General features: G+C 39.6%; 1 protein-coding gene across 2 annotated transcripts in view; it reads left to right on the top strand.

Annotated features, from left to right (window-relative positions):
• The window catches only part of LOC123520019 (mucin-17-like), a 32,220-nt gene that overhangs the window by 1,252 nt on the left and 17,939 nt on the right, over positions 1-13,029 (top strand). The window contains exons 2-5 of one of the 2 annotated variants that reach the window (XM_045281829.1): positions 3,553-3,672; positions 6,156-6,308; positions 6,582-6,820; positions 7,481-7,675. In XM_045281829.1, coding sequence (XP_045137764.1) covers positions 3,561-3,672; positions 6,156-6,308; positions 6,582-6,820; positions 7,481-7,675 — 699 coding nt within the window. In that variant the 5' untranslated portion in view covers positions 3,553-3,560. Of the gene's footprint in view, positions 1-3,552; positions 3,673-6,155; positions 6,309-6,499; positions 6,821-7,480; positions 7,676-13,029 lie in introns of those variants that run through there. The other variant, XM_045281831.1, reaches the window with a different exon arrangement.

Here is a 13,029-nt window from a genome sequence, read left to right as displayed (position 1 = left end):
TACTTTCTCTTTTCTGATTTTCAGTCTAAAGTTGGATGTTGCAGTTATGTGTGCAGCAACCTAACTTGCTCTCCTGTCTACAATCTTGAATCTTTCAAATTTTTTTTTACCATCTGGCTATGACTGAAGTCACTCTCAAGCCAAATTTAACTAACTATAGAGAAATATTTCAGTAACTTGACTTTTAAAGTAGAGCACATTCTGAATGCCTTCTTTTTAGCAGAAATCTCCATTCATGGAGATTTAAATGTTCACCACCTCTCCCTTCACTGACCATTCTAGTGAGCCAGCCTTTAACTTTGCTCCAAGGTCAAGAACAATAGTTGTAACACCTTACTAGTATTCATCACTGTTTGGAGATATGCCCAACATTCTTGATTTAATTTCTAATCCTTGTGCTTATACTGTGATTCTATCTTCTCCACTAGGCTCCTCCGATCACAATCTTGTAGCTGTATCTTGTCCTATCGCTCTATTCACTCCTCAGAATCCACCAAAGTGGAGGTGCCTCCAGCTTTTTGCATCTGCTGATTGGGGAAGGCCTATCATTCTGATTTTCCTTGGAATGACTGCTGCTCCTGTGTTAGAGACCTGTCTGTGTGCTGAATACTAAATAGAGGTGACAGTGTCCATTCGGAAGACATATACTCCTCACTCTATTGACAAAAATCTTCCAAGCCTTAGTTAAACTCCCTAAAGAGCAGGTGTCATAAAAAAAATTGATGCACCATAGAGAGTGGGTGGCATCTATAGTTGATTTGGATTTTGTAATTTCAAATATTAAACCCAAGTTTTTGGCCTACAGACATCCTTCCCTTACAATAAAGTTTATCTCTGAGTCTGTGTCCTGTGAACCATAGTGATGGCTACAGGCCAAATAATAATTGCTTATATTCTCGTTGCTCTGATGAGAGTAAGTGGTCATTGACTTACACTCCAAATTAGAGCAAATTTGCTCCAAAACAACCTCTTATTGAAAATACTGTGAGGAGAGAGTTAGGAGTTAACTACTCTTTAAGTTTTGAAAGTGGTATTACCACTAAATTTATAAAACCTCCCAGCTGTGATGATTGCAAATTTTTCTTGGATGTTATAAGTGACAGTACTGTTTCCTTTAGTGTGATCACAAAATTATTGATTTAGCATTCACGTGAGTGAGTGAGTGAAAAATATTGGTGAAGGAAGCAGCCTTGAGACCCCTAGGTGTATCCCCGGCCAGGCTGCTGTATGGCATGTAACCATAAAAACACAGACTGAGAAAATGCTGAAAATGACTTCAATTCATCACTTCATTATAGAGATACCATGTCACCTAGATAGTTAGCATTTGCAAGAGATTGAAGAGGAAGGAGTAGTGAAAGTGATGCAGTTATGCTTTAAGCAATTGATCAAGTTAGAAATCCTTTAGAAGTTAATGCAACCAGTTCTCGTGCTATACATGATAGAGAGGCAGCACACAGAAGATATTTGAGCTCTCCATCTATGCTATACATGATAGAGAGGGGGCACACAAAAGATACTTGTGCCCTCCATCACTTGAATCTAGTGCACTTCATATTTCTGCCTGGAATCATGCTAAACCCATCCTTTGCTTAGCCAAAAGTCCTTCACTAGTAGAAAATGTACAGTACCCTTCCGAGTTTAGCGCTATCCGAGTTTTGCGATCCTCGAGTTTGGCGCTTAGTCCTAAATTCTTACCATCCCGAGTTTGGCGCTGTATCGCCCCGAGTTTCGCGCTGCTTTGACAAGTATCGGTCGCGTTTACTTCGGGCGGCCACGTATGCTGCCCCAAGACTCCTGCAGTTGGCTGACTGAGCTGACCACGTGTGCACGCGTCCTTAGCCCTCTTCCACCAGCATCTTGATAGTTCTTATATGCCACTGAGCACTGCACCACAGGTTGGAGCCCTGCATAACTCACGAGCAATGCATCAGACAGGTGAGGCAAGCTCCCATACAGTGTTGCCAGCACCAGGTAGACCCAAGGAAATTATGACAGCACAGAATTTCTTTCGTAATTTTGATATCAAGAAAGCTGTGGACTTAATGGTGGAATGCTGGAACTTTGTCAATGCTGCTACAGTGAAACACGGTTGGAGGAGAGTTTTCCCGTGGATCGAGGCAGAAACGAGTAGCGGTGCCCGTGAGCTCAGCACAACACAGGAGAGACAGAGTGTAGCGGCCGCTATGGGCTCACTGCTTCAGCTGGCCAAAACATTACCCATCAGTGGGTATGACATTGTCAGTGCTGCTGACATAGAAAATCTTATTGAGAGAGAGTCGCGAACCTAGTGCGGAAGACATGCTTGAAGAGGAGCACGAGGAAGAAGAAAAAGAAGAAGAAAAGGAAAAGGAAGATGAGCTAACTGTTTACCAATTAACAGAAATATTTGCAATTACAGAAAAATTAAAGGAGGCCATTTGCAATTTTGATTCAAATTCTGACCGACGTGTGACATGCATCCACGCAGTTCAAAAGGGATTAAATGAATACAAACAGATGTACGAAGCACGAATGAAAAAACGACAACAGGCCTTGATCACAAGATACTTCAGTAACCGTGACAAGCGAGAAGACACACCACCTGCTGTTGTTGCTGAGAAGGATGATGATGGTGATGAGCTGCTGGTCGGCGATAATGTAGCCCCGTGGATTTGGGCAACGAATTTGAAGGCTTTGCGCTAGCAGACCATGCCTCAGAGTGAGATTATGTGCTGTTAGAGTTCTTATTATTTCTTTTCTCTTTTTGTTCTTTTCAATAAAGTGTGTATCCCAGTTTTTTTCGTCTTAACAAGAGCATTATTCACTGAAACTGAATACACCCACCAATTTATCGGTATTTTGAAATAAGGGAGTAAAGTGGGGAGGAAAAAAAAATCAGCTTCGTCCTGGGCCAGAATGAATAAGCGTTTTTACATTGTTTTCAATACCCCGAGTTTGGCACTATATCTTAAGAAGAAAGCAAGCGCTAAACTCGGGAGAGTACTGTAGAAGTCCTTCAAGATTTAACTCCCCTTGCGACTTTTGGCACTTTGCCAAAAGCACCTACTATAACTTTACATCATGTTTCCCTCCTTTATTTCAACCTGATGGCACTACTGCCATCACACCTATCTCTAAAGCTGATGCTTTTGCTCTAACCTTTGCTAAAGAACTCTATTTTGGATGACTCAGGGTTTGTTCCTTCCTCCTCTTCATCTGCTGACTACTTCATGCTATCTATTAAAACCCTTTGCAGTGATGTTTTCCATGCCCTCACTGGCCTTGACACTTGGAAGGCTTATGGACGTGATGGGGTCCCTCACATTATTCTTGGAAATTGTGCCTCTGTGCTCGCACCTTGCTATAATTTCAAGCGCTAGCATTCTCTCTCTCTCTCTCTCTCTCTCTCTCTCTCTCTCTCTCTCTCTCTCTCTCTCTCTCTCTCTCTCTCTCTCTCTCTCTCCCAAACCATCACAATGTTCCTTTTGAAGATGGTAGCATAACTGTTGTTTATCAGTTAACAGTATGTAACATGGATATTACTAATGCATTCTTTGCATCCACACTCAGGCTGCGGGATGAGTGGGCTGCGTCGGCTGCGGGTGAGGGAACTGCACCCCAACCTGCTCTGCATCCTGTGTGGTGGCTACTATGTGGATGCCACCACCATTGTCGAGTGCCTCCACTCCTGTGTGTACTTGCTCCTCTTTTTTTTTTCTGATGATACTATTATTACAGTGTTATCTTCCTAATCATGAACTCACTAATTACAAAATTTGCATGACTGTGATGATTCCATTGTACCCAGCATGGAATACAGTTTTTGTATCCACAAATTTTAGGAAGTTGATGTTGAAAAAGCTGATCTTACTTTGGTACAATAGACTTCAATTTCAGTGTCTTGTATGAAAAAGATATACATATGATAGTAATAATGAAACTTTACAACGAGTACAGTGGAGACTCAATACTTGAACTTAATTCGTTCCAAATGGCTGTTTGAGTATCAAAAAGTTCGACTATCAATGCCTATAAATTAGGTAATTTGTTCTAATCTTAACAAAACCTAAGTTTATGAAAACTTCAGTATAATTTTTTTAATAATTTTTATTTGTACATACCGTAAGTGAAAGCTGGTGATGGATAATGTAAAAGAGGAGGGGAGAAGGGTGGGGAGGAGGTGGTAGGTCATCGGAGGACAAGTTACCATCCATGGAAACGTCTGGTGTGACTCCTGTAAGCCCACTAGTGGAAGGCTATGGCTCACTAACACTTTTATTAGATATGTCAGCAGTATTTATTTTCACTCAGGTTAACTGCATGGGGTGAGGTTGATTTTAGTGATTATGAATGTAAAGACCAACTCACTCACTCACTGGAATACCTGGCTCCTTCAGTCATCAGAGGAGGTGTATAGCTGGTTGGTGGATGACTTGACAAGATTGCTGATGTGCATCTTTTCTGTTTCTTTTTCATGAGTGTCAACCTTGTTTAATCTAGGAAAATGGCTCATTTGGCATGGCTCAAGAATGAAGATGTTGAAATATTGATGTTCAACTTGCACTTGTGATTCTTTGCTTAGGGCAGTCAATGAGGATTACTTCTCTCCCCAGTGCAGAAAATGTGTGAAGTCTTAATACTAATTGGTGAATTCTTTCTTTCGTAAAATGTCTGCACAGTTTAGTTTTGCTTAGTATGGCTACAACTAGAATGATTTTAGATTGACAGTAAATTCTGCTGGTTGAAAGGAAGCCAAAACATGGAAGATGCTGGTAGTAGTTCTTGTGATGACCAACTCTTATGGGGTCAAAGTGCCTTGGGCTAGTTGGTGATCTGGGATCCAGTTGCATTAGCTCCTAAACGGCAGATGGGATTTACAGTTGATGCAACATAGAGAGCAGATGGTGTCTATGTGTAGTTGGTGTGCCTTTTGCGGTCTTAATCTCAAATTCCCACTTTTTTGGGGAGGGAGGGGGGCTGTAAATGTCCTTTCCTTGCAACCATGTTTCCCTCTTAGCTTCAGTGTCCTTGGGTGTGGACAAGCAGCCTGTGATTTCCACACATCATAAAAAAATGGGGGGGAGGGCTCCAAAACATCCTCTTATTGAAAATGTTATTGGGAGAGAGATAGAAATTAATTGGTTTTGAAGGTGGTTTTACTGGAGGAGAAAAAAAACAATCCTAGTAGACTGTGTTGTGCTCATGTAGATGTACATCCCAGCTGTGATGATTACAATTTTTTCTTGTGTGTATATTTCCTTTAGTTTGTTCTCAAAATTATGGATTAAGCATTCATGTGTTAAGTGACTGAGAGATACTGGTGAGTGAAGCAGATAAAGGAGACTTAGGGAGTCACAACTAGAGGCCCAGCCAGGATGCTGCATGGCACACAAATATCCAAACAGAAGCTGAGTGGAAAGTACTTCACTTCATCACTTCACCACAGACACACATTGTTACCTAAAGAGTTCAGGCTTACAAGAGATTGAAGAGGAAGGATTGATAAATGTAATATTACATTTTAATCAATTGATCTAGATAGAATTGATAAATTGGTGATGGAAATTTACATAGCAGCTTTGACTTACTGTTTAAGGAAATTATCATGCTAAAACTGAAGACTTTTATTCCATGAATGGGTGGGATGGTGTGGAGTGTGAATGGTGATCCCATGGAGTATTGATTGATTCATGTTGTAACAATCCTTATCTTTGTCCAAGAGTGACTCCAAGTGTCAACAAGTTCTTGAAATTGCAATTCAGTTGTCAGACATTATAAGTGATGAATATTTGTTAGAGACTAACAAGATGACCAATGTTAAGAGAAATGGACAGAGACACCCAAACACCACTGCTACCACTCCTTTACACTTGCAATTTTATTTCATATGATATGCATTTTGTTAATAGAATCTACCAGAACACATGAAAATAATGTACTGTATAGTTAAGCAAATAAAGGTATATCAATAGATAGACTACACCCACAAAATTGAGAGATGCACACAAAAGCAATTAGTGTGGGAGATGAGGCTTGGGAAGACATACTTAGTAATAAAGGTATTTAAGTTAGGTATAACTTATATGGTTTGAATAATTCAATTTATAAATGAATGCAGTGTCTCTGTGAATAATTCAATTTATAAATGAATGCAGTGTCTCTGAATTTTGCAGTTTGCAAGACCTGCATTGTCCGCTACTTGGAGTCAAGCAAGTTCTGTCCAATCTGCGATGTCCAAGTACACAAGACCAAACCACTGCTCAGCATCCGGCCAGACAAAACACTGCAGGACATTGTATACAAGCTGGTGCCGGGCCTTTATCCAAGTGAGTCCATGCATCTTCTACATTACTGAAAGGATGGAAGCCTTATTTAGGCAGTTGACACTCACATGTTAGGCTTTGGGGGGCCTTAAGGAATGCTAAACTTTTGTTTTCTATACTGACTTAAAGACTCCCAAGAGACAACAACCTCATCATTTCCACCTCCTACATGAACAACCACACCACCATCACAGCAACATCATCAAGTACAACAGCATGAACAGCCATAGCAGCCACACTGTCTTCCTGAACACCTGCCTCTTGCTGCCCTTCCAGACGAAATGTGTAAGCGGCGGGAGTTCTACTCAAGTCACCCAGAGACACCCCCAGCCACTCTTGAAGATGGGGGTAGTGACTTGGGCAGGTGCTACACCCTGCCTGATGACCCTGTCTCCTTGGCCCTCTACCCTGCCTCTGCCTCCACCTCCCTTACCAGCTCCACACACCACTCAGGCTTCAAAAACCATGTCCATTTGCCCTCCAACCCCTCCAAGATGACTCGTTCCTTCCATCAGGTGAGCTTCTGCTGGTAATTCTTGGGCAAGTAGATGTAATGAATGTGTATTGTCACTGTAGTTTGTTGTGTTTAGAGGGTACTAACAGATATTCTGTGCAGTAAGGTGATGTGACGTTAAATCATACTATTAATGGGAAGTATTTTTCTGAAAAATTAGATTTAACCCTTGTAGATAAGATTGTGAGTTTGAGATATCTATCAGGGAATGGTCTACCTACAACAGACAGTTCAATTTTTTGGCCACTCATAAAAATTTCCACTTTTTGTATGAACCACTTCTCTAATGATGGTGATTCATACTTCCCCAAAATTAATTTAAAATTATGACAAGTGATATATTGATTTCTGAAATCAAACAAACATCATATAATTTTAATAATGAAAAAACATCAGTAAAGGAATATGTTTTGAGTCATGACTGTCTTATCTGGACAGCCCATATCACATGTTTGTCTCTCCTGCAGTACCAATGAAAAGTATTATAAATCAGATCAAGCCACTATCTGTTTTCATATAAGTCAAGTAACTGACTCATTAGATAGGTATCACTAGCACATTGTCCTTTGTGAATCTGATATTGATTAGGAAAGTGGGAACAACACCTTTATCACAAACAATCAGGTTGGTTAGCCTTACTACCTGACCTTCCTTCCTGTAGAAGTCCTCTGAGAGCAGAGTCCGGTACCTGCAGTGCCCAGCTGGGGTGAGTGTGGCACAACTCAAGAGACTCATCCGGGCCAAATTTGGTGTTGGTCCCGCCCATCCAATGGCCCTCCTCACCTGCACCAGTGAAGATCCTTTGCATGACTCCCTCACGTTGGTGGATGTGGCCTACATTACCTCCTGGCAACGGGTATGTACTGGCGCACTATATGGTTGATTTTTTTTTTTTTTTTCCAAAGCTGTTCAGTAATATCTTATTTAGGTCTATTGTTACTCTAGGTTTTCTTTTAGACGAATTTTCAGTGTTGGTAGAACCAACACTAACTTGTTTGAAAGACTTGGAATTTTTTTTTTTTTTCTCTATTGTAGAAATAAAGTAACCAAGATATAATATGAAAGAATAGTATGATAATACAGCACCTTTGCCTACAATACGCTGATGTAAATCTTTGGGTGTACAGATGAACAAAATTTCAAAATTAGATCTACAGGAGGCCTCACCTTGTTAAATAAGACACAGGATGATTTTTTTTTTTTTTAGTTATTTTTATGAAAGGATGCATTTTGTATGCCATAAAATATGGTAAATTTAAAAGCAATTAGATGAAATTAATGTAAATTTAATCTCACTTTATCTTGCTGAAAAGAGTTAAGTCGTGGGCAGTTGTGACTTTGTATTGAGAGATAAAAAAGGACAGCGAGTGGTGTCATCTGTCGTGACTCATTTAACTCATTAAAGTTCTAGCTCGTGACTCATATTCCAAACTAAGGTTATATACCAAGAAAATTCTTTCATGTCCAAACAGGACATAAACCAATTTGGATTTGTTCCAGATTGATGTACCACTGTAGCACTGAGCATGCCACCTTTGCTGCCAACATCACACAGTGATAGTGTAGAGTGGCCACCTCTGCTGCCCATATCACATATAGTAATAGTGCTGAGTGTGCTGCTGCTGCTGCCACCACCACCCCTGCCACATGCACTGTTGTGTGTATATATATATATATATATATATATATATATATATATATATATATATATATATATATATATATATATATATATATATATATATATATATATATATATATATATATATATATATATATATGGGTTGGTGGGTGATGGAAAGAAACTCAGGAGTAGCAGGAGTATTTTATTTAGCCCATAGGGCTTCTTCAGAGAAGCCCTATGGGCTAAACGTTGGAGAAATAAAATACTCCTGCTACTCCTGAGTTTCTTTCCATCACCCACCAACCCACCTGTTCCACATTGTTACATATATATATATATATATATATATATATATATATATATATATATATATATATATATATATATATATATATACACACACACACACACACACACACACACACACACACACACAGTGGAGACTCAATACTTGAACGTCTAAATACTCGAACTTTTCAATACTTTAATGCAAAAGTTCAATTTAATACTCGAAAAAATACCTGATAGTCAAACATCCACACCCGTGGTTGTAAACAAAGGATCCCTGGTGATCCCCTTCCGCCAATTGTGACTTGTGATGCCGCTGTCATGAGAGTAACATTCTCCTTTGTTCTATCTGTAGTTTTTCCATTTATAAACTTACATTGATACCAAAGGTTTATATTTGTGAAAATATCTCGTAATGAAACGGCCGCATATTTGGTCATATACAAAGCTCTGTCATCTCCCTTCTCACAGTTGCCACTGTACTGTTTTGATGTCGTATTACTGGAAATACTGGTATTACCATAATAGTGGTATACTGGTATTACTGTAATACAGGCAACCCCCGTTTAACGAAGGTTCACACAAAGAAATTTCGTTACAACGAAGATTTAATTTTACTACCATCTGCTCGTTTAACGAACACCAAACTCGCTTTAACGAAGTTTTATCCAGGTAATTTTTTCCAAGTTTGAAAGCCCCGCTGTATACACCAGGAGATGCAAATACTAAGGCCTGCCTCAGGAGAAATTTTGAGACATCTGTAGAATCAAGATCAAGATAAAAATCAAGCTACTCGTGGACAACATGCACCACATAACGACGTCAGCAGCAGCTCGTCTTCACTCGCTCAACTTACCACCAAAACGCCCTGCAATGTGGCCTAGCGTTCCTAAGAAGACCAGGATGTCTCTTACTCTGGAAGTGAAGCTGGATATTATTCACAGACACAAAAGAGGAGAGAAAACTATAGCATTGCTGGCCACCATCTTGACTCCATGTACTGTCTCTACTGTTTTCAAGTCAGCAGACTATTAACAAGGCTGGTGAGACTGTATCTTCCTTGCAAGCTAAAAGAACCACCTGAACTCGTGACTCTACACTAGATAAAATGGAAAGCCTTGTGGAAATGTGGTAAATAAGTTTTGTATGCAGTACAATGATGCGCTCTTTGTTTACATTCCACAGGTTGCTGGTTAGTGTCATTCCTGTTTCACTTTCCCTCCCTTCATAAATTTAAGATCATCAACATTATAAAGTTACATACATACCTACATTAGTGTACATTATAATGACTTAAATTAAATTTAACTGCCTAAATGTTAAACTTCATAATTTTTACTCATTAAACCTTTCACTGTACTATGATGCACTCTCACTTTGCTTACTCTCAGTGGAAGTTCAAGTCAGGGGTTATAATCAGTTTGCTTAACGAAGTTTCGCTTAACAAAGTGTGTTTTAGGAACGTAACCCCTTTGTTAAGTGGGGGTTGCCTGTACCGGTATATCGGATGGTGGTGCGCATCACTAGTCCTACCGCAGTCTTGAGATAAACAACAATATTCTGCGTTTTGTCAGTAGGTTTTCATTTATAAACTTACAATGGCACCAAAGAGGCTAATTAGTGATGAAAATAAGGAATCTGGTGAGAGTGCAAGTGTTAGTGAGCTACAGCACTCCATTAGTGGATTCACAGGAATCACACCAGGAGAAAAGTTACAAAGATGTTTTCATAGATGGTGACTCATCCTCAGGCGACCTCCCTCTTCCTCCTCCCCACCCTTCTTCCCTCCTCTTCTAAGTTATCCATCACCAGCCTTCACTTACGGTATGTACAAAACAAAATTGTGAAAAAAAATATATACATTGAAATTTTTATAAATTTGAGGTTTTGCTAAGATCGGAATGAATTACCTGATTTATAGGTATCAATAGTCGAATTTTTTGATACTCGAACAGCCATTTGGAACTAATTAAGTTTGAGTATTGTCTCCACTGTGTATATGTATAATATATATATATATATATATATATATATATATATATATATATATATATAGATATATACAGTCATACCTCACCCAACACGACAGTTACGTTCCTGAGCTCGTCGTGCACGGCGAGATTCGTGTTGGGCGAGTAATAGGCCATATGGGAAAATAGGGGTTACATTCCCAGATTCTCCCCTAAAAACACATTTTTACCAAAAAGACTGAAAAACAACAACAAATGAAGTACCAAACACATTTTATTTAACTATAGTACTAGTACAGTAATACTCCGCTTAACGAATAGGATAGCGGGTGTCAAAGCTGTTCATAGAGCGGAAATTCGTTAAGCGGACGTAATTTTCCCATGGGAAATAATGGAAATAGGGGGGATGCTTTCTGGGCTGATCCCCAACATACCACATGGCTAAAAAAACAAAATATATATATATATATATATATATATATATATATATATATATATATATATATATATATATATATATATATATATACAGTAAAGTCCCGGGTTACGTCGGTCTCGAGTTACGTCAAACTCGTAGTTATGTCAGTCCACTATAAGGCAATTTAAGATTAAAAAAATTGAAAATTTATAAATCGTAAAGTGCGGCATTTATTGTTATTGTTGGTGGTTGCCCGCCACACCGCCTGCCTCACGCTTGAATACAATAACACCCTGCCTCAGTTCCACCACACCATCGCCCCTGGCAAGAGTGTTATCCTACTTCTGTGTTTACTGACTCAAGTTCTTAGTATCTTGCTCAATGGCACCAAAGAGAAAACTTCTTAGTGACAGCAGTGATGCTAAGAAAAGGAAAACCATTATGCTACAAGAAAAAGAGGACATAACTAAAAGACATGAGAAGGGAGGCAGCAGCTGTGTGTGTGGGAGGGAAGAAGAAAATGGGAAACCCGTTACCATGACAACGGGGAGGTTGACGACCTTGAGGGTTCATGCACCCATCACAACAATAACAACTCCGGAGCCTTCGCCTGGGCCACACGACACTCGCAGCTCACTTGCACCGTCTGCGCCTGTCTGCTGATCCCTATTTTCCTTTCCTATTGCATTTCCTGCCCCGCTGCCCACGCTTCTACTCCCACCAAACTGCACTACGCCCTGTGGGCGTCACAACATTCGACCTGCCCACCCTCCTGGCGGCCTCAGGCGTCCACCCCTCTCGGCAATCTGCAATCCTTCGCGTTCGTGGCCCTAATCAACAACAAAAACAAGCTTGTGTTTCATATTCCTACATAGTTGTAAATAATATAACAATATAACCTTTAACTTACCTGAATGACCATAAACAATGATTGGTTGAAAACTCCATAATATACTTTGAAATGTACGGAAACTCGTACAAAAGTTACGTCATGTTTACGTAAAATAAACGACTTACGTGACATGTTTCAGTGGAACGTAACTCTGACATAAACTGAGACCTTACTGTTGAGCTAGGAGAGACAAGCTGCTGCTATATATATATATATATATATATATATATATATATATATATATATATATATATATATATATATATATAGAGTCTGCTATATATATATATATATATATATATATATATATATATATATATATACTTATATATATATATATATATATATATATATATATATATATATATACAGGTATCCCTTGGTTAACGATAGGGTTACGTTTCCCAAAAACAGATCGCTAACCGAAACGATCGCTAACTGAGGGATTTGAAATTATCAACTACATACATGTATTTCGCGATGCGTAAATAAACGACACTTTCTATGTTGTTAGTTGTTATTTACACCTTTAGAATTGGTAGTACTTACCTTGAGGAGTGGATGTGATATGCGTAGTGTGTTGTTTTGTGCCCCGAGGGACACAGGGCCTTGGAGGATTAAATCTCATCATGCCCACACCGACCCAAACTCGGTCAGCTGCTTCAAACCCTTCAAATTCTTGAGAGAATACGTTTTCCAGTGGGGGTGGGTCATCCAGGCTCTCCTCATCGTCACTCAAGGTTACGGTGGATGTGAAGGATAGATTGGATGTGGGTGGAGTTGTTTTGGAGGTGGATGGAGTTGTTTTGGAAGTGGGTGGAGTTTTTTTCGAGGTAGCAGGACGAACTTTGAAGTACGACGAGATGACTCCTATGGAAGTAGATGGGATTGCTTTTGAGGTGGATGGGGTAGCTTGGGAGGTGGATGGAGTTGCTTGATCGGTAGATGGGGTTGCTTGGGATGTGGATGGGGTTGCTTGGGCGGTGAGTGGTTTGAAGAAAGATGAGATGACTGTCTG

The sequence above is a fragment of the Portunus trituberculatus genome, chromosome 46 (genome assembly GCF_017591435.1).
Source record: "Portunus trituberculatus isolate SZX2019 chromosome 46, ASM1759143v1, whole genome shotgun sequence".
NCBI lineage: Eukaryota > Metazoa > Arthropoda > Malacostraca > Decapoda > Portunidae > Portunus > Portunus trituberculatus.
This window is presented reverse-complemented; position numbering and strand designations above follow the sequence as displayed.